The sequence below is a fragment of the Lampetra fluviatilis genome, chromosome 53, assembly GCF_964198595.1.
Source record: "Lampetra fluviatilis chromosome 53, kcLamFluv1.1, whole genome shotgun sequence".
NCBI classification, from domain to species: domain Eukaryota; kingdom Metazoa; phylum Chordata; class Hyperoartia; order Petromyzontiformes; family Petromyzontidae; genus Lampetra; species Lampetra fluviatilis.
In genome coordinates this window covers 1,486,977-1,508,362 of record NC_136327.1, presented here as the reverse complement: position 1 = coordinate 1,508,362, position 21,386 = coordinate 1,486,977, and the positions used below count along the sequence as shown (strand labels likewise).

General features: G+C 57.2%; 2 protein-coding genes across 2 annotated transcripts; both read left to right on the top strand.

The window, feature by feature from the left end:
• The first annotated feature begins 1,985 nt into the window (after positions 1-1,985).
• On the top strand, positions 1,986-5,315 carry LOC144949201 (major facilitator superfamily domain-containing protein 12-like). Its single transcript, XM_078879090.1, has 2 exons — positions 1,986-2,307; positions 5,085-5,315. Exons 1-2 carry the CDS (start codon positions 1,986-1,988, stop codon positions 5,297-5,299), a joined length of 537 nt encoding a protein of 178 aa, XP_078735216.1. The 3' UTR covers positions 5,300-5,315.
• Positions 5,316-6,778: 1,463 nt separating this feature from the next.
• Positions 6,779-21,143, top strand: MFSD12 (major facilitator superfamily domain containing 12). Its single transcript, XM_078879184.1, has 10 exons — positions 6,779-8,164; positions 11,449-11,659; positions 12,896-13,019; positions 15,160-15,357; positions 15,949-16,041; positions 16,683-16,775; positions 17,574-17,741; positions 18,285-18,379; positions 18,799-18,929; positions 20,232-21,143. Exons 1-10 carry the CDS (start codon positions 7,900-7,902, stop codon positions 20,312-20,314), a joined length of 1,461 nt encoding a protein of 486 aa, XP_078735310.1. The 5' UTR covers positions 6,779-7,899; the 3' UTR covers positions 20,315-21,143.
• The last annotated feature ends 243 nt before the right edge of the window (positions 21,144-21,386 follow it).

The window sequence follows — 21,386 nt, the reverse complement described above, 5'->3', positions numbered from 1 at the left end:
TATTTCCCTTCTACGTGACTTTACCGAAAGAACCAAGAATATGAATCCCTGCAGCCACGAAAGCTTTAAGTCCAAATTTAAACGTAACTGTTGAGTCTTTTTGGGAGGTTGGATATGAGATGGGGAGCGGTAGTGTAGTGGTTATCGCTATGCTGAGCTACGAACCCGGTGTTACCCGAGTTCGATTCCCACTCACGGCCAACACCAGCGACGATTATCTGAACCGGTCCTGGGTCTCCCCTAGGTCGACTAAGCCTCAAACGAGTACCTGGTGCAGTGTGTAGGCAGAGTTCACATAGACCCATATACTCATATACAGGCCCATAGACTGGCCCTGAGACCAACATACTCGCATAGAGACCCACAGAATTACACAGAGACCCATTGACTCACATAGACCCACAGGCTCATTAGAGACTCATTGACTCCTGTAGACACCCACAGACTCGCATAGAGACCCATAGAGACCATACTGTTCTGATCTCACCACGTGCTGAGCACACCACGTTTTCTGCGCCAAACCGTGTTCCGTCCGACAGAACTCGTTATTAGAAGGGTCCTGCCACATTGGGATGTTTGGCCTTTGAATGTGCAGCAGAGTTATGAGTGCTTGGCAAGCATAGTACTGTATCACGAAGGTTTATCCACCTCGGGTGTTGGTGGTGATGATGGTGGTTTCTGCCGGGGCCCATAGCGCTGAGATGTTAACTCCCTCGCCTGGTCTACAGGAGGTCGTGGGTTCGATCCCGACCATCACGCCTGCTGTATATTTCGAGTTTGTGTGCCTCTCTCTCCCCGTGGTAGCGTGGATTTTTCTCCGGGTCCTCCGGTTTTGCCCTCCACATCTAGAACCAACATCACTCGTTTAGAGTATTTGGGTGCTATACATTTCCACGTGATAAGAAACTTCGTTGAGCTGTCATTTGTGGCCAGGGTCGCTTATTAAAAAGAGCTACGAAGGTCAGTGGACCTTGCCTGGTAAACAATATTAATAGTAAAAAAAAGAGTTAATAGCTAGAGGGGTGGGGGTGGGGTGGGGGGTGAATGTTGCAGTTCCTCCGAGATCTCGTCTTGAGTTGCCAGGGCCCGGACGTGGGGGCCCCGTGCGGGTGACCATCTCTCCCCGGGCCCTCCCGAGGGTCTGCGGCCGTACGGGCCTCGTGCGTAGAGGGCCCAGCGCGGGCCATGGCGAGGCGAATGAGCAGGGAGGGCGGTCAATGACCTCTGACCCTCTCGGCCGAGGACGTCCCCCCCCCCCAGCCACAACCCCTCCCCCCACCCCCCCCCGTCTCTCAATTAACACGGAGCCGAGGATGCGCGATTCATTAGAGGCTCGCGCCGAGTTCGACAAACAAACAAACTCGGCGCATTCTGGGGACTCGTGTCACTTTTACCCCCTAGGCGCTCCGGGGGTGGGAGGAGATTGGGAGGGGAGGGGGTCTAAGGGGCGGGATGGGGGGGGCGCTCCTATAAATGAAGTCGCGCCATGGCCCACTCGCATTTGATCGACGCGTCCCTCTGCCCAGTGCCCCCCCCCAATCGCCGCCCCTTCTATGCAGCCCCTCCCCCTGCCTCCCTCTTGGGTCCCCTACTGCGCCGTTGCCCCTCTATCCAGGGCCCCCCCTCTGCGCAGGGTGAGTGGGATACCGGGCGGCGCGAGAACGGCGGCGGCGGGGGGGTTGGTTGTTTGCGTGCGAGCCGATCGCCTCGTGCGTGTGGACGTCTCGCGCGCAAGCCGGCCGATTTTATTTCGCGAGTCGGGGCAGGCGGCACTCGGGCATCTGCGAGGCAATCGTGGGGAGCGATGCCGTTGCCGCGCTATCCATGAGCGCGCAGTCGCAGGCGACTGAAGTTGCCCGGCTGTCGGAGCGACTCGGGTCGCGCATCTAATCGCGCAGGTGTGGTTCAGCCTCAGGGCTCCAGGTCCCTTCCGACCCACCCCTCTCCATCTCCATCGCTTCGGCTGCTCCATCAACGCCCGTACAATGGGGGGTCCTAATGGGACCCCCATCTTCCGAGCGCCCACGACGGCGGCCCCTGCAACCGAACCCCTGGGCCGCATGACCCTGGCCTCCAGGCTGGCCTTCGCCGGCGGCCACTTCTTCAACGACGTGTGCGCCGCCACGTGGTTCACCTACGGCCTCGCGTTCCTGCACGGCGTGGCCGGCATCGGCTCGCCCGGCGCGGGCCTCCTCGTGCTGCTGGGACAGGTGGCCGACGGCCTCGCCACGCCGCTCGTCGGCATCGCCGCGGACCGCGCGCCCGCGATCCCCGGAATGGCTCGACGCAAGAGTTGGCACCTCCTGGGTGAGGAGGGGGGGAGGTGGAGGGGCGTGTGGAGTTAATGGGAGAGGGGGCAAATGGGGGAGCAGGTGGAGGTGGGAATGTGGAGGGAGGGTGGGATGAGACTGGGGAGTCTTGACTTGAAGATTTCGTGACTGCAGGAATTTATACTCTTTGCTTCTGGCGGGAAAGTCGCGTAGGTAGAAATAAATTAAATATTTCTAACTACGGGACTTTACCGATAGAACCAAAGAGTAGGGATTGTGAGGTTGGCGCACCTGTCGGAGGAGAGGTGAGCACCTGTGTGGATAGCAGACAGGGCGGTGTACACCTGTTACGTGGGGGGGGGGGGGGGGGCGCAAGAGAGGGTGGGGGGTGGGGGGTAGATGGGAGGCGCCCCCCTGTGGGGTGGAGAGGGACCTGGAGACGGGGCAGTGTCAATGGGTGGGGAGCTGGGGGAAGCGTGGCACGCACAGGCGGAGTTTGACCTCGAAAATGGTGGGGGGGGGGGCAGGGATTGGCTTTGTCGCTCACATTCTGAATCGCGGGCGCATGCAAATTTTTTAAATCTTAATTGTAAACTATTAAAATAAATTAAGAAAGGTGCCAAGTATTGGACGGGGCGTTGCCCCCCCCCCCCGTGCCACCCTGCAATCTCCACCCATGGTGGCGCACGTGGTGTTGGAGAAGGGGGGGGTGGGGCACACACTTATTGGGGGGGGGCATGGTGGGGCACTTGTTTACTGGTTGGTGGGGAGGGGGGGGTTAGAGCTGATGGAGAATGGAGGGGGGAGATGGAAGTTGGAGGTGAGAGGGAAACGGGGGGAGGGGGTCACCCGTTGGGGGGGTGGGGGGAGGTTGGCACCCCTGTTGAAGACGACGTTTCGGGCAACAGACCTTCATTGCACGTAAATCAATTTATAAGTCTGAATGTGAATCTATGGATCTCTAAGTACGTCTTTGGGTATCTCTGTGAGTTTATCGACCTCTTTATGAAAGGGTGTTTAAGTAAGTCGATGTGAGCCTCTGTGTCTACATTTACTACTGAGCCAACAATGTCTGTGTGTCCCGTGCGTGACGTCAATCAACGTCGACCAGCTCCCCTCATTAATAATCATGAGCAGGTGACGTCACTCCGCATGGAAACCACCCCACCTTTAATATTAATTAGCAGGTGACGTCACTCCCTTCCCCCCTCCTCAGCGTCAACTTACAACCCTCACTACAAAGGCAGAACCCTCACGTCACGCGATCTCCGTAAGGCTGTTGAGACATCGAAGTAAGAAGGACGTCGTGATGAACAAGGGATTATAACTTTTAAATGAAATAAGTCTATAATCGTTGGTTCTTTCGGTAAAGTGACGTAGATAGAAAAATAATAATAATAAAGTGAATAAAAATTAGAAAAATAAGAAAAACTAATTTTACTGAAAGAACCTACATTATAGACTGCCAGTGCGCTCACTCAGGTTAAGAACCAGGCTACAGTCTACATTATAGACTGCTAGTACACTCACCCAGCTTAATAACCATTGCTACAGTCTACATGATAGACTGCCAGTACACTCACCAAACTTAATAACCAGGCTCCAGTCTACATTATAGACTGCCAGTACACTCACCAAACTTAATAACCAGGCTCCAGTCTACATTATAGACTGCCAGTACACTCACCAAACTTAATAACCACGCTCCAGTCTACATTATAGACCGCCAGTACACTCACTTCGATTAAGAACCAGGCTACAGTGTACATTAGTGGTTTTAATATTTTTATTCAGTTTATTTTTATTATTATTTTACTATCTACGTGACTTTACCGAAAGAACCAAAGAATATGAATTCCTGCAGCCACGAAAGTTTTTAGTCAAAATATGAAATCGGTCTGTGTCACCACGGCCTTACAAATTTCACACGAACGGATGCAATCAATATCACGTCGCGCTCTACTTTTCGCTTGCAAGTTTCAGATTTACTGCAATACACCCGTCCTTGGACGGGCAAACGGCGAGTGTGAATCGATGGGTCGATGTATAAGTCTATGTTTCAGTTTCATTTATGTGGTATAGCCCTGTGAGCCATTCGGCTCTTGAATGGGTCTCTCTGTGAGTCTATGGATCTGGGGGTGAGTCTGTGGGTCTCAATGTACACCAGAGTATGTCCACCACTGTGAGCCTACGCGTGACTCTCTGCGTCGGGCTACGACTCTCTCGGTAAGGAATGTAATTCCCTCGGTCTGTATGAGTCAGCTCACGTCTAGGCGCCACTCCCAAGGAGGAGCTCTGTGTCCACCCCCCCAAAACGCCGATCCCCTTGACCCCCCCCCCGTATCCCCTTGACCCTGCGTAACCCCCCCCCCACTCGCCCCGCGTCCCATCCCTGTGATGCCCCCATGCCCGCCCCATGTCCCCGTGTCACCCTCCAGGATCCGCCTTCTCCTGTCCCCCTCTCTCCCCCGTGCATCCCCACGTCTCCCCCCCCCTCCCCCCAGGATCCCCCCACTTTTCCCGCCGTGTCCCCCCCCCCGTATCCCATCCCGGTGCCCCCCCCCTTATACCCGCGACCCTCTCCTCCTATCACCCCCCACCCCGTGTCCCCTACGCCACACCCCTCCCCCATCTCTCCGTGTCCCCGTGCCCCCCACTGCCCCCACTGCCCGTACCCTCCTATTGCCTCCATACCCCCCTCCCACCACCCCGTGTCTCCACCAAACCCATGCCTCCGTAACCCCCTTCCTCTACCCCCCCCCCCCCATCGTGTCCGTCCCTCCGACCCCCCCCCCACCGCCGCCGTGGTGCCAGGCACGGTGCTCCTGACGCTCACGTTCCCCTTCACGTTCGCGTCGTGCCTCGCGTGCGGGCTGGCCCCCCAGGAGGGGACGCTGCTGGGCTACTACGCCCCCTTCATCGTGCTCAGCCAGGTGGCGTGGGCGGCCGTGCAGGTGTCTCACCTGGCGCTCATCCCCGAGCTCGCGCACACGCAGAGCGAGAAGGTGGAGCTCACCGCGTACAGGTGAGCCCGCCGGGGGTGAGTGCGTGCCCACAGGTGAGCGGGGTCGCGGGCAGGTGAGTGGTGGGGTGGGTGCTGTTGTGTGGAAAGGTGAAGCCGCGTAGCGATTAGCACGGTTGGCTACGTACGGTGCGAAAGAAGTTCAACATATGGACATTCATACGGCAGGTGAGTGGTGGGGTGTGTGTGCGGACAGGTGAGCGTGGTACGGAAAGTGAGTGGTGGGTGTGTGTGTGGTCAGGTGAGTGGTGGGTGTGTGTGTGGTTAGGAACGGGAGAGACCCATCGACTCACACGGTGTGTGGACAGGCAAGTCGGTGTGTAGGGACACGTGTGAGGAGCGTGCACAGGTGAGAGGTGTGTACAGGTGAAGTGTGTGTACAGGTGAGAGGTGTGTACAGGTGAAGTGTGTGTACAGGTGAGAGGTGTGTACAGGTGAAGTGTGTGTACAGGTGAGAGGTGTGCACAGGTGAGAGGTGTGGCCAGGTGAGGGTGGTGTGTGGGTGGACAGGTGAGCGGCGTGCGTGAAGTGGTGAGTGATGGTGTGGACGGGTGAGTGATTGTGTAGGTAGGTGAGCGGCTTGGTGTGTAGGCAGGTGAGTGGTAGTAGTGCATGGGTGGGTTTAGCGGTTAGCGTGGGGAGCGGTAGTGTAGTGGTGTAGCGGCTAGCGCCCTGCGCTACAAACCCGGCGACCCGAGTTCGATTCCCGCTCACGGCCAACACCGGTGACGATTATCTGAACCGGTCCTGGGTCTCCTCTTGGTCGACTCGGCCTCAAATGAGTAGCTGGTGTGGTGTGTCAACATCGCTGCGTATGGGAGTTACACAGCGCGGTGCCATGGCTAGGATCACGATGGACTTGGAGTGCTGCAGAAGTCGCCGGTTTCGCGTCGATCTCCCGGCGCGGCAGCTGAACTCTGGCTTCAAGCAGAGTGTGTGTGGCCGTCCTCACGCTCGCCGCTCACTCATCGCTCTCCAGGCTCGAGTCCTGCTGAGCCTCCGACATCTGCGGGGAACGCGGCGGGTGCGTTCCGGCTGATTCGGAGGCAGGGAGGGGATGCGGCTGTAAAGGTGCTGGCACGGACAACCGCCATGCATAACAGGTGTTATAGGCTGCTGCTGCTGCCGCTTATTGACAGGGGGGTTACGTGGTGGGCGGCAGACATCCATGGTTGCGACTGGACGTGTATGCTCCCCATAGATCGTTCGATCGCTCGGCCGAAGCAATGGTGCAAGCTGCAGGTGTCAGATGGGTGCACGGCAGTGTAGTCGGTGTGGCGTGTGCCCACCGACCCTCTTCTCTGTGTGGGCACACAGTGCCCACCAACCGTCTTCTTCTTAAAGACGTCTCACATTGAAGCGCTGCGCCTTTGCCTCTATATTTAAATTACCCTTGGCGCGATGACGTCACAGGAGAGCGGGGCATCGGCGGATGACGTCACGTAGCAATTTGGGCGCGTGACGTCACTCACGTTGCTTCCGCCCATAAACACGTGACGTCATAAGGTTCCCGCCTACGAGCACGCGACGCCGGTGGCGGATGCGGCCTGGTCTCTCTCTGAGACCCGCGCTCCCCCACGGCTCGCCTGAATCCCCGACCCGCTGAGGGTGACCCCAGCCCGCCGGGGACTTTGAGGGGCACCGGGAGTCACCGAGCCCCCCGACTAAGTTGTGGGGTTTCCCAGTCAGGGTTCGTGCGGATAGGAGGAGACCTCGTTAGGGACCGCGATCCCGATTGCCAGCTCCCTACAAGGACCCGCAGACGTCAAGATTCCAGCACCGCAGACCGGGGACCTCTCCAACTTGGGCTCCCTCATACCCCCGGACCCCTTTGGGGACCCCGGTTCCTTCCGCCCCCCCCCCCGGGGCCGGTCACGAGCGGCGCGTGTCCCGCGGTCACGCGCCGGGTCCGAGGGGTCTCCGACTCCGGAGCGCCGCGGGTTTCCGTCATTCATTGACCGGGGCGCGGACCCTGCACCGCCTCCCTCGCTCGCTCCCTCCCTCCTCCTCCTCCCCTGGCGAAGTAGCGGAGGCGGTCACACGGGCATGAGGACGTCGTCTCGACAACAACAGCAGCAGCAGCATCAGCAGCATCACGCTCGTCACCCGACCACGGGGCGATAAAAGCGCCTCGGCTGAGGAAGGTTTGTGAGGAGACGCGCAGCGGGCAGCTGTGGGGAGGGGGTCTCAAAAGTAATCGGTGGACGAGTCTCCTCTGGAGAGGAATTCAGTTCTCACGGCGGGACCACGGGGACATCACCGACACCAACAGCTACAGCAGCAAGCAGCCGCCGCCAATAGCCATACGCCGCGCTTGTGCCAGGCTAGGTGCGCTGTGAATCCAGGGGAAGCGCCGACTACTCACTCACTCGAACCACCACTACTACTACTCACAACCACTACCACCAACCACTACTACTACCCACCACTACTACTACCCACCACTACTACTAACCACCACTACTACTACTACCACCACCACCACTACTACAACCACCACTACTACTAACCACCACTACTACCACCACCACTACTACTACCCACCACTACTACTAACCACCACCACCACTACTACAACCACCACCACTACAACCACCACCAACGACCATGGCCGATCGCACCCCCTTGAGCGCCTCCACGAAGCTGTGCTACGCCGTGGGTCACGTGCTGAACGACCTGTGCGCGTCCATGTGGTTCACCTACCTGCTCGTCTACTTCCACAACGTGCTGCGCTTCAGCAACGCGGCCGCGGGCGTCGTGCTCGCCGTGGGCCAGGCGGCTGACGGCCTCTGCACGCCGCTCATCGGCTACGAGTCGGACCGCTCGCTCGCAGCCTGCGCCTACGGACGCCGAAAGTCGTGGCACCTCGTGGGTAAGCGATGCCCGGGGGGGTGGGGGGGGCTGCGTTGGTGTGTCTCTGTGGGGGGGGGGGGGGTGTGTCTCTGTGGGGGGCTGCGTTGGTGTGTCTCTGTGGGGGGGGGGGGTGTCTCTGTGGGGGGTTGCGTTGGTGTGTCTCTGTGGGGGGGGGGGTGTCTCTGTGGGGGGCTGCGTTGGTGTGTCTCTGTGGGGGGGGTCTCTGTGGGGGGCTGTGTGGTGTGTCTCTGTGGGGGGGGGGGCTGTGTTGGTGTGTCTCTGTGGGGCGGGGGGGGGCTGTGTTGGTGTGTCTCTGTGGGGGGCGGGGGGCTCCGTTGGTGTGTCTCTGTGGGGGGCTGTGTTGGTGTGTCTCTGTGGGGGGCTGTGTTGGTGTGTCGCTGTGGGGGGCTGTGTTGGTGTGTCTCTGTGGGGGGCTGCGTTGGTGTGTCTCTGTGGGGGGCGGTTGTGTGGCCGGGCGACCCGAGTTCGATTTCGCGCTCCCGGCCACTAACGCCAGTGAACATTCTCTAAGCCGGTCCTTGTCCTCCTCCCCGAGGTCCACTCCGGTTCAATTGAGTCCCTGGTGGGAAGTGCAAAAACCATCGCCACTCGGGAGACAAAAGCGGCCGGGCGTGGTGCTGGCCACCCACCCTCTCGTGTGCCGTTCGGGGCTCCATATGTGCTCGCTATACAGCACTTGCCCCTACAGTCTGTTAAGGCTATACGGGGAATCTTTGGTGGGTGGCACGACCTGGTGGTTGAGGGGAGCCGAACAGTTCAGATGGATGGGATGGGATAGAGGCACTCACTGAGACCCGCTCAGGGGATGGGATGGAGGGCATCGGTGGGATGGGGGCACGAGTGGGACCCAAGCTGGCTTAGGTACGGGGATAACAGTGGAACGTCGGTTGAACTTCTTTCGTACCATACGTAGCCAACCGTGCTCATTGGAGGTGCGTAAACAGGTACCCCATTGGAATAATGACCCCCAGTGGAACAAGGTTCACCTGTGGGACCCTAGCCAGAGAGGGGTTTTGGGGACCCCAGGGAAACATAAATCCCCCCTGTTAGACCCCAGCCATGAGAGAGACATGAACCCCAATGGAACAGAATCCACCCCCCGTGAGACCCCAATGAGGTGTTAACTCCAGGAAGCCGGTATTTTCCGTCTGGTCAGAGACAAGATACCCCTCAAGACAAAGAGAGTTTAACCTTCGTTGGGCGCTTATCTGGGCAGTCATCTGAGTCGGTGGCTGGTGGGAGCCAGTGGCGTTTCTCTATAGTATGTGGGTCTGTTTTTTTAGAACTCTGGGGAATATTTGTAGGTCTACTGGTCTATTTAAATATCGATCTGTGTATGTCGTTGGATCGTTATGTAATTCTGTGGGGCTGTATGTGAGCTTATGAGTCTACAAGTAAATGTGTGGGGTCTTTGTATAAATCTGTGTGTTTCTGTAATTCTAGGTCTCTGTGTAAGTCTGTGGGTCTCTGTAGGGTTATGGGTCTCCATGTAAGTCAGTGGGTCTCTCTGTAGGAGTTTCTGGTGGTCAATCATGAGGATTGTTGTGTAAGCTGGTTCTTTAGATATGTGTCGATCAATTCACAGATTTCAATCAACCTCTCACGCTCCCCACTTTGGCCTGCCCGTGCGAAATAAATGTTCCGTGTTTGAGTAATTATGACTTGAAAATAAACACATTTACACAAATATTCGCTTTAGGCAACAAGGCAACAGCACTGACCAAAGACGTTGCACAATACAAACGAGTTTGACCATACACATGAGCCAGATTGTATTAGACGAAATACATTATTTAATCGAATTATAACCCTGGGTCATCTCGCAGCATCACACTTTGAGGTGAGTTTATCCACAAAATACGGATCATAGGACTGCCCATGGAGCTCTGGAGGTTAGTCTCTGTGGAAGTTCACAAATCACTCAAAGCGAATTGCGTTACCCTAACCATAGCTACTCCTTATGGGTGCCCTGGGCTCTGGTGTAATATGCTTATGCTTGGAGGGTCCTGCCAAGTGTTTTTTTACAGTCGGGGCAATGCTTCTATGTTATTTCCCTGCCAAGTTATTACGGTAGTGGCAATGTATCTCATAAGGGCCAAGTAATTTGTAAGTAATTCTTCACATTTGGATCGTGACGCCGGTACACAATTACCTACTGTTCTTAGAATTTCATGGCGGGATCTTTATTGTCCATTGCGAAGCAGACGGCACATAGTAATTTCATGGGACCTTTTTTGCCAGTATCAAAATATGATGAATAAGAATAGGGTTTACCCTTTATGGCAATACAACGGGTTTTAAGATGTTCAAACACCAAATAGACACCTGTTGAACACACAAACAAGCTCTGATAATCGATGCATTGTCTTTGAAACTGATTGGCCTACGGCAGAGCCAGAGGAGAGAACGGCAAATACTTTTTTGGCGTTCTGTGGTCTGACGCTGGTGAGACGAGGCTGTCTCTGCTGTAGGCCAATCGGTTTCAAAGACAATGCCATATATTATCAGAACATGTTGTGTTTGCATGTTCACCACAAGTACGTGTGGTTAATGCAGACTTAATTCCTTGCAAAAAGTTTATATTTGGTGTTTGAACATCTTAACAACTGTTTTGTTGCCAGAAAGGGTAAATCCTATTCTTATTTTTTCGGTGTGTCGTAATGTTTACGGTTAATACACCGGCAGTATTAACCAGGGCTGCCTGCCGGATTCGAACCACGAACTTCTTCAACAAGCGATGAACGGTGCTCCCGCTGGGACACGTCACCGCCCCTCCAGCTGCGACAATATTCCCCGTCGCACGCTCGTTGCCAGGCGTTTCGTTCTGCCCCCGTGCCTCGAAGGTGAAGATGGCAATGGTGGTAGCGATGGTTGTGGTTGGTGTGCTGGTGACAGGTGGGGTTTTTGCCACCTCTTCGTGGGAAAAGGAAGAACACTATCTCTCAATAGTGGAGGAGCGGAGAGCGACTTGTGCATGCATCAATGTCTTAAGTGGCATACCACTACCACCATCATTATTATGATGAAACCGACAAAACATGGGACTTTTGATGTCCCCAGAAGAGTTACTGATTACCCAGGACGACAGCAGCAGCAGCAGCAGCTACCTCACTCAACAAGAGGGTGATCCTGGGACCACCAGGACGGCTTGTAGCAGTTGGGGAGGTAGTTGGGGTGGTAGCAGTCTGGGGCAATGGCGGCGACAGCGATCGGGGTGGCTGGAAGGGTGTTGGCGGTCGTGATTGTGGCGGCGGTGACGGCGGCGTGGCGCGTGGGGTGCAGGCACGGTCTGCGTGCTCGTGTCCTTCCCCTTCATCTTCCTGCGCTGCTTCGGCTGCTCGGAATTCACGCCCGAGTACGTGCAGCTGCTCTACTTCCTGCCGCTCGTCATCATCTTCCAGTTCGGCTGGGCGGCCACGCAGATCTCGCACCTCTCCATCATCCCCGAGCTCGCCACCAACGATGGCGAGAAGGTGGAGCTCACCGCGTACAGGTGAGGGGGCGACGTCGGAGAGCGCCGAGTGGAGGCGTGAGAAGGCTGGGAGCGTTGTTCGTGCAATGCGGGTGACCACGTGACGCGCTCGCAAGCGAGTGTGGATGGAGGTCGCGCCTTCCTGCCGTTTGTGAGCAGTAGCGTACCTTTGGGTGCTGTTAGTTACACGTGAGGGTAGGTGCACGAGTGAGGGCCGGGTTGTGAGGGTAGATGTGAGTGGTGGAGTGAGGTTGGAGATGAGGGTCAGTGTAGACTCGAGCGGGGTGGTTGGGGTGAGCGGTAGATGAGGTGCGAGGGTGAGCACGTGCGAGCGGTGACGGCGAGCGATTGAAGTGCGTACGTGAAGGCGTGAGTGGAGGTGTGGTGAGGGGGACTGCGTGCGAGGTGTGAGAACTTTGTGATGATTTCCGCAAAGCACAGTAAAGTGCCACCACGTGAAGTTTACAGCCGCGTGACCTGAGCGCTTCCGCAAGGTTCTGCCTTGTCACGGTACTCACACGTGCCCCACGTGCCCCACGTGCCCCCCCCCAGCACCACACTTCCCACGCTCCTCACGTGCCCCCCACCACACCTCTCACGTCCCCCGTGACCTTCCACCTGTCGGATCCTGGGCGCCGCCGTGATGTATGACGTCACCACGGCTCTGCCGCAAACGTGGTGGGACCGGGCGCCGAGCGGTGGGGTGTCGTTGTGTCGAGTGCTGTGGATGTCTCGTTGTGTTGGCTGCGGTTGAGCCGTGGTGCCATTCGATGGCGACTCCGTTGCTCGACCACATGTGTGTGATCCGAGTTCGATTCTCGCCGACGGCCACCAACACCGGTGACGATTATCATAACCGGTCCTGGGCCTCCCCTAGGTCGATTCTGCCTCAAAAATGAGTACCTGGAGCGGTGTGTAAACATCACCACTGGAGAGACAAAGGCGGCCGGGCGTGGTGCTGGCCACCCACCCACCTCGTGTGCCGTGCCGGCCTTCATAGGTGCTCGCTAACAGCACTTGCCACAACAGTCTGTTCAGTCTAACCGGGGGGGGTGAGATCTGTGTCTTGCGTGGTGTGCCGAGTGTCGTGCCGCCAGTGTGACCTGTGCTGCCGGTGTGCTGTGTCCCAGGTACGCGTTCACGGTGTGCCGTGTCCCAGGTACGCGTTCACGGTGTGCCGTGTCCCAGGTACGCGTTCACGGTGTGCCGTGTCTCAGGGACGCGTTCACCGTGTGCTGTTGGTGTGCCGTGTCTCAGGTACGCGTTCACGGTGTGCGCCAACATCCTGGTGTTTGGCATCGCTTGGCTGCTCTTCCACTTCCAGGCCAACAAGGAGGACCTGGGAGCCGACCTTGGCCCCGAGGACGGCGCCATCTTCAGGGTGCGGCCAGTGTGTGTGTGTGTCTGTGTGTGTGTCTGTGTGTGTGTCTCTGTGTGTGTGTCTGTGTGTGTGTCTGTGTGTGTCTCTGTGTGTGTCTGTGTGTGTGTGTGCTTGCTGTCATTCCCCGTACGGGAGCTTTACTGGTACCGCCTGGACCTCTGGAATATCGGAGGTCCGGTCGGCTGGTTCGAGCTGCAGTTACAAACAAGGGGTGATAAGTGTGCCACTCGGGGGAGTAAACTGACAAGCAACGGGGAGTGGCTCTTCTTCTGAACAAAACAATGATGGGGCCGAGGAGGGGGGAGCATGGCGGCGAGGTCGAGGGAAGCTGCGAGTCCCAGCCTCTGCTGTGGGGCTCGCCTCCCCATCGGCATCCAGTGAGGAACGGTGGTGACTTTTGCTCCCAGACAAGATGACCCCCCTGAGTGGAGAGATACAAGCGAGGCTGATGAGTTGGATGCCTTCTATGGCCCCCTGTCTTAGGTGCTGGCTCAAGTAGCGCCCTCGGGATGGGGAACTTATTGGAGGCCTTTAATGCCCGAGCGGGTAACGGCGCAGACACCGTGGACCCGATTTAGCTCGATAACAACCGTAGCAGGAGGCTGCTAGACTTGCGCTTCTTAACCTGGTAAAATAAAAAATAGTTTAGTTTTAGATTCCTCGGCGACATGTGCTTGGGGTGGTTTGCCTTCAGGTTGTAGGCAAACCACCCTACGGGTTTCTACTAGGTAGGTTAGTTCTATGCAGCGAGCGGGGAAAAGGGGAATTTATCCAAAAACCCACGAGAAATTACCACCGGGCACACACACACACACACGTATGCACGCTTACGCCCTAGCGCATTCCCGAACTCACAATAATTAATCATTAATGCATTGATTATTTATCCAGGAAAGCCACACTGAGTGTTTTTTAGTAGGGTCCAGCATTGGGTTTTTAATCCCAGATGTTTTCAGCCAGTCACTTATGAGTGTCTACACAATTGGGAGGAAATTGGAGCGCCCGGAAAAAACACAAGACAAAGACAATGATCCCCCGTATAGCCTGAACATACTGTTGGGGCAAGTGCTGTTCGCGAGCACCTATGAAGGTCGGCACGGCACACGAGGTGGTGGGTGGCCAGCATGACGCCCGACCGCCTTTGTCTCCCTAATGACGATGTTGGCGATTAGTTTCACATGTAGGGCTTTCGCGACAAATCTTATCCATAATAGAGGTTTTTTTGGGTTAGGTCGTGTAAATATCAATGTGTCGTTAAACCCGCCACCACCTGACACAGCCAACTAGTAAGGTTTGTTGCCTAAACAAAAGCGTGCCAATTGGTTCCTACTACAGAACACCGGTGTGTTGGAGAGTAAACCCACAACATTTACCATTAGAGTCCCGTTACGTTTCACCGGTAATTTGGCTTAAAGTGCACTTGGTGTACTGCTTTTCGGAGAGCCAGGGTATATGGCCACCTCAACGCCGACGTGGAAGGGAGTTTCACAAGATGTGTGCGATCCACCGACCCTCGCCTCGACAGTGCTGGCCTACAGGCGTGCGCAACCACCGCCACGCCGCCTACCCCTGAGCGCATTCCCGAACTCGCTCGCACCTTGAAACGATGTTCCATCGGCCACCGCTATGCACCGATGCCGTGTTGGACGTCCTCCCGGATGTCAGCTCGTCCCCACCATGAGCCAAAATAAATCGGATGACACTGCAGGGTTTGCACAGTCGTGATTTCACCCCGCCCTTGGTCGTAATCTCTCGGCTTTGTTGTCTCGAGGCAACCCCACGGCACCACCTCCACAATCCGCCAGAAGGCGCCCCACTCACGCCACCTCGCCACAGTCCACCACTCTTATGCCGGACACCGCAACAACTCGGCGCCGTCCGGCACCACGGTTCACAACCTCCACCGTTACAGATCACCAACGCTCCACCTCGGTCCACAGCACAAGTGTCCCTCTCCTTCGCCGGTTCGGTAACGCGGCGTTACCGATCCCTCCTCGCCACGGGGCGGCGCTTGGGGGGGGGGGGGGCAGCCTTCCGCTGCTTGCTCTTGGTCCCAGCTGCTGTTGTGTCCTCGTGAGGCTGCGGGTTCTCTGCGTGAGCCCTCTGGGTCTTTGTTTCGTGTATTTCCTCGCGTCCCCAGAACCTCGTTCTCATCGTCGTGGCGATCGGCGCCGTCTTCTCGCTCGTCTTCCACCTGGGGACCAAGGAGCAGCCGCCCCGCGGCGACGGGGAGGGCGAGCGGCCCGACGAGGCGACCCCGCTGATCCAGGGCGGCGTCGTGCGCTCCACCATGCGCATGAAGTGGAGCGATTGGCTGAAGGAGCCATCCTTCCACCAGGTGTGGTCCCAGGTTCCCGGCTATCCCGGGGTCCCAGGGCTTCGAGGACCGGTCCGGTGATGTCCCTGTTCCACACCCGAGCCGGGTCAGCGCGGCGTCCGCACAGTGCGGGTGGTTTTGTCGATCTGCCCACTAAGGGTGAGAGCGTGAGTCCAGTAACGCTGCGGAGAGTCTGGTGCACGGGCTGCGTCGCTCTCCCCCGTGTGTTCTCGGGCTGTGCCGCGCGCAGTCCGGCGCGACGGTACCGACGTTTTCGCAGGACGTGCCTGGAGCCTCTTTCCATTCGGTTCCTAAAGAAGCTCCTGGCATGTGGAGCGAAACGTCGGACATCGTGTCTGGCCCCCGGCTCCTGACGCTGCCCGTGTTCTCCGTCGCACTGGAGGAGGAGGAGGAGGGGGGGGGGGAGGTTGAGAAGGCGTCGCGATCGGGCGTTTAAAAAGCCGAGTCATCGCACACCTCCAGTTCTCACTCCTGTCCCTGTGTGTTGTCTTGTTTCCATGTGTTCCTTGTCTCCCTGTGTCTGTGCCCCATGTCCACTGTGTTCCCGTGTGTCTCTGTCCCCACTGTGTCCCCACTGTGTCCCCACCCCAGCTGGCGCTGTTGTACATGTGCACGAGGCTCATCGTGAACCTGTCGCAGGCCTACATCCCCATGTACCTCACCGAGAGCCTGGAGCTCGACAAGGTGAGAACCCCCCCCCCCCCCAAATCCTCCTCCTACCCCACCCCCCGCCAAGCCCTCAACTTCCCCCTAACACCTCTCCCTCACACCTCCCCCTAATTCCCACCCCTCCCCCCTGTAACACCTCCCCCTAATTCCCACACCTTCCACCAGCTCACTCCAACTCCCCCCCCCCACCTCTCCGTGTACCTCCCCCTATCTCCCATTACCTCCCCTAACTCCCACCACCTTCCCCAACTACCCCCATCACCCTCCTAACACCTCCCACCACCTACCCCCAACCTCCCAGCACCACCTCCTCCAATCTCTCACCATCTCCCCCATCTCCCCCGGCCTCCCCCCACCACATCCTACCTTTCTCATCTTGCCTCCCCTTCACTGAAAAAATCGCCCCCCTCCCTTCCCGCACATCCGCTACTTCCCCCACCTCCCCTCATCTCCCCCCAACCGCATAGACACAGAGTGGTGGTGGTGGTAATGATGCTGAGCAGCGAGAGAGTGGCGGTGGTGCGGTGATGACGATTGTGGTTGTTAATGTTGAAGATCGGTGCCGGTAATGAAGTGGCCTAGATATATTATTGTTCCGACTCCCCGTGCCCCCCCCCTTCCCCCCCCCCCCCCCCCCCCCCCCGGTGTGTGAATAGAATTACATCGCCACGATCCCGCTGGTGATGTACGTGAGCGGCTTCCTCTCCTCCTTCCTCATGAAGCCCATCAATCGAATCGCCGGCAGAAACGTACGCCAATATTACCACCATCACATCACCATCACGTCACCACCATCACATCACCACCATCACATCACCACCACATCACCACCATCACGTCATCACCATCACACATCACCATCACGTCACCACCATCACGTCACCACCATCACACCACCATCACATCACCATCACATCACCATCACGTCACCACTATCATGTGAACTGCATAGCGAGCAGAAACGTACGGCGACATCGTCAGCATCACGTCACCAACACGTCATTTTCTTTAGAACTGCTTATTGTGTTTAGTTTGTTGTCCTTCCCCCGCATCTACGATTAGCATGGTTGGCTACGTATGGTGTGGAAGAAGTTCTACATACATGCGTGACCTTCACGTCACCATCACAATCAGCTGCATCGCCGGCAGAAACTGAGGGCATCATCACAATCGTCACTACCATCACATCGCCGTCAGCACACAATTACTCGTGTCATCACACCACATTGTCACTCATAATTACCCTTGCATCATCACATTCACATCTAGATTTGAAGCTTTCGTGACTGCAAGGAATCATATTCTTAGGTTTTTTCGGTAAAGTCACGTAGGTAAAAAAAAAAATTGTTTTATTTTATTTTATTTTCATTAATTTTGATGTTTTACCTACGTGACTTTACCGAAAAAACCTAAGAATACACATTCACATCATCGCGGATACTTGCCTTGTGACCCCGTGACCCTATGCTTCTCATGGCCCCGTGACCCCTGTGACCTGGTTACCACCGTGTCTTGTGACCCCATGACTCGTTGACCCCCCCCCACAGATGACCTATTTCCTGGGCCTGGTGCTGGTGCTGGTGTTTGCCGACTGGGTGTGGCTGGGCGTGGGGGGCGATGCCGTCTATGGGGCGGCCGTGCTGCTCGGAGTCGGGGGCTCCACCATCCTCGTCACCTCCTTGTCAATGACGGCCGACCTCATCGGGCCCAACACGGTGACTCTTCCTCGCTCGCTCCTCGCTCGCTCACCCCTCCTCGCCGCTCCACCACGTCGCTCCACCACGTCGCTCCACCACGTCGCCCCACACTCCACCAGCCTCATCGCCTCGTCTCTGCCCACCAAGCTCGCCGGCCTTAATTGGGGCGGCGACTTATCGCTCACCTCCTCGCCCCCGCCATGCTCGTCACGTTGCTCTCCATGATGTGATTAGGGTGGTGTGAGTCGTGTGTGTAAGCATGTGTGGTATTTAGTGTATAGTGTGTGCAATGTGTGTATTGTGGAGTGTGCGTGTAGTGTGTGCATAGGGGGGTGTGTACGTGTGTAGTGTAATGTTTATGCTGTGTGTGTGTAGTGTTAAGCTTACGTGTTAAACCGAGTGTATAGTGTTTGCGGTGTGTGTGCTGTGTGTGCTGTGTGTGTAGTGTGTGGAGGATAATGCGTGCGCTGTGGATGTATAGTGTGTGCAGTGTGTAGTGTGTGTATAGGGGTTTGTGTGCATGTGGAGGTTAATGCGGCGTGCGCTGTGTGTGTGGCACAGGAAAGCGGCGCATTTGTGTACGGAGCCATGAGCTTCACAGACAAGGTGTCAAACGGCCTCGGAGTGCTGCTCATACAGAACCTGCATCCTTGCAAGTACGGCCCTAAGCTCACCACTCGCCATGCTCCCCACACTCATGTCGTACGCTCACCGCTCTCGGCACACCTACCACACATACTCGCCACACTCGCCACACTCGCCACACTCGCCACACTCGCCACACTCGCCACACTCGCCACACTCGCCACACTCGCCACACTCGCCACCATCCTTGTCACCTCGTTACCCATGGTGCTGGCCACCCCCTCGTGTGCCGTGCCTGCCTTCATAGGTGCTCGCTAACGGCACTTGCCCCGACAGTCTGTTAAGGCCATCCAGGGGGGGGATCTTTGTTGCGTGTGTGTACACGTGTGTGTACACGTGTGTGTACACGTGTGTGTACACGTGTGTGTGTGTACACGTGTGTGTGTGTACACGTGTGTGTGTGTGTACACGTGTGTGTGTGTGCTTGTAGAGACGTGCCGTGCTGCGACCAGTGCAAGCCGTTCTACCGCACCATCATGGTGGCGGTGCCGGGTGGCGTCGCCGTGCTGGCGCTCATCGGCCTCGCCCTCATCGTCGCCATTCCCATCCGCGTGCGCAAAGGTGGGGGACGCCGCGCCGGGTGGCACTCTTACAGGGACGTCTCTCTCTGTGTGTGTGTGGTGACACGCGCAGAGGACAGGGATGCGCAGGCACACACGGGGGACGCACGGGTGTGTGTACACACTCGCTAACCACTCTGTCCCCCCCCTGGGCTGTGCAGTGGTGGGTGGGGTGGAGCGTGGGTTGAGTTCCCCCCCACCCCCCCCCATCCCCCCCACTGTCTGCTCTACGGAAGACGCCAAATGGAAAAAATTAGTTTTTTTTATGTTTGTGAGGAAGCCCAGATGCTACTGGGTTTCGCTTCCCTTTGCGGTCACGTGGGTGTGAGCAGATGCCACATGTACTCACACAAATGTACACACACACACGTGTATGCACAACAACAACGAACGCCCTTCCCCACTAAGTGGCGGTGATGTCACCGCGGTTCTTGCGCCAGGTTAGGTGCACTTAGGCCACGTGGTGTGTTAAAGACTCGCTGCTGGCATGAGGCCACGGGACAGACCGAGGTGCCACGGGGCTGACTGAGATGACTGGCAGATGAATCAGCTGTGGCCACTCGACTGTGCCAACTCACTGTGTTTTTGCTGCCCGGCGACTGCCTCCAACTGCCCAGTAGCGTCCTTCACGAGCCTCCTCCACAGAGGCCGAACTTGACACCGCTGGTACCAGTGATTGGCAAGTCGTCTCGGCTCCACATTCTCCCATACTGCATCATTCCCACTCTTTTCTAGCCCATGCTACGCCCATTTAGCCGCCTCTATCTGGCCAAACAGAAGCTGCTTTGGCATGTGATGGCTGGGCATACGGGCTACGTGATTCGGCCAACGCAGCCTCGCCTGCCAGAAGAGCTCACTTGATGAGACTGTGTCCAGATCTCTCAAGGATCTGTGAGCTCCTCGCACAATCTGGTCTGCTCAAACCCAGGTTGCAGCGTGTAGGCAGGGCCAGCCTGGATGTTGCAAACCGGCGCAGATCTTCCTTGAGAGGGCTTCACGTTTCTCAAGCATAGAGAAGGGAGGACAGAACTGGGGCCGAGAACACCCAGAGCGATAGACCAGGTAGCTTCTACACAGTGTGTTACAGTGTGTACACAAACATCACCTATGTAGCCTGAACAGACTGTAGGAGCAAGTGCTGTTAGCGAGCACCTATGAAGGCTGGCACGGCACCCGAAGAGGGTGGGTGGCCAGCACCACACCAGACCGCCTTTGTCTCCCTGCACCAGGTACTCATTGAGTCTCGTGTACACACACACACACGTGTCTCCTCTGATTGGGTCTGTGCTTTCCCCCCTTGCAGGCTGCACGCCCCCCATGCTGGAGAACGGCTCCGTCAACGTCCCCACGGAGACCGGTGGAGGCAGCGGTGACGATTCTCAATGACCCCCCCCCCAACTCCTTCCCCGTGACCACAATCCCACCCCCCCCCCTCCTCCACCTCAACCCCATCCTCTGTCCCTCCCCGGGTAGGAGTGTAAGGGACTTGAGCCCGTGTCACTGGGACCATATGGACTAACAGGGACTAACAGGGACTAGGTGGGGACTCGCTCGAATTGAGTGGAACTCGCCAGGACTCGCTGCGTGCATCAGGACTGCAACTGTTACTGGGGATCCGAGCGTCCACGTCAGCTCGTGGGGTCAGAGGTTGCCCAGGGAAGCTGAACCCTGACCCAGTTAGCTTAACTCCCCATGCACCACCACACCGTCGGTGTATGCACGTTGAACTTCTTTCTCACCTTACATAGCCAGCCACGCTAATCGGAGGTGGTGGAATGCCCAGCTGGCTGGTGGTGGTGTGGAGTGCCAAACTGGTTGGTGGTGGTGGTGGTGGAGTGCCAAACTGGTGGTGGTGGTGGAGTGCCAGGCCGTCTGGTGTTGGATCTGTTCGCCGTCAGGAGCCACTGCGCTGTCCGCGGCGCACGTCCTTAAGAAGAGGGGGAGCGAGTCTGTAAATTGGCGTGCCTCGCTCTCCTCCGGTGTTCCGCCGCACTTCACTCCTCGATCGTGGGGCGCGTGGTGGCGGTGTCGCGATTTCTTGCCAAGGGACCCCCTCCCCGCCCCCCGCCTCTGTGAACCCCTCCCCCCCTCTGCCCCCCAATGAAGCTCGGTTGGGCGGGGTGGGGGCCTAGCGATGGGCGGTGGCGCTGCGCGTTTGCACATTGTGATTTGAGGTTGTTGTAATAAAGGTGTCTGCACGTGCAGGGCGTCGCAGCGTACTGTGTGTTGTGCCAGTGTGTTGTGCATGTCGTCTGTGATTGTGAGTACCTGGTGCGGCGTAGTAAACAGCCACCGGGGAGACAAAAGCGGATGGGCGTGGTGCTGCCCCCCCCTCCCGCCGGCCTTCATCGGTGTGCATGAACAGAACTTGCCCCGACAGTGTTTAGGCTATCGGAGGAGTCTTTGTGAATTGTGCGTGTCTTCTGTTGCCGTGTGTGTGTTATGTAGGTACTGTTCA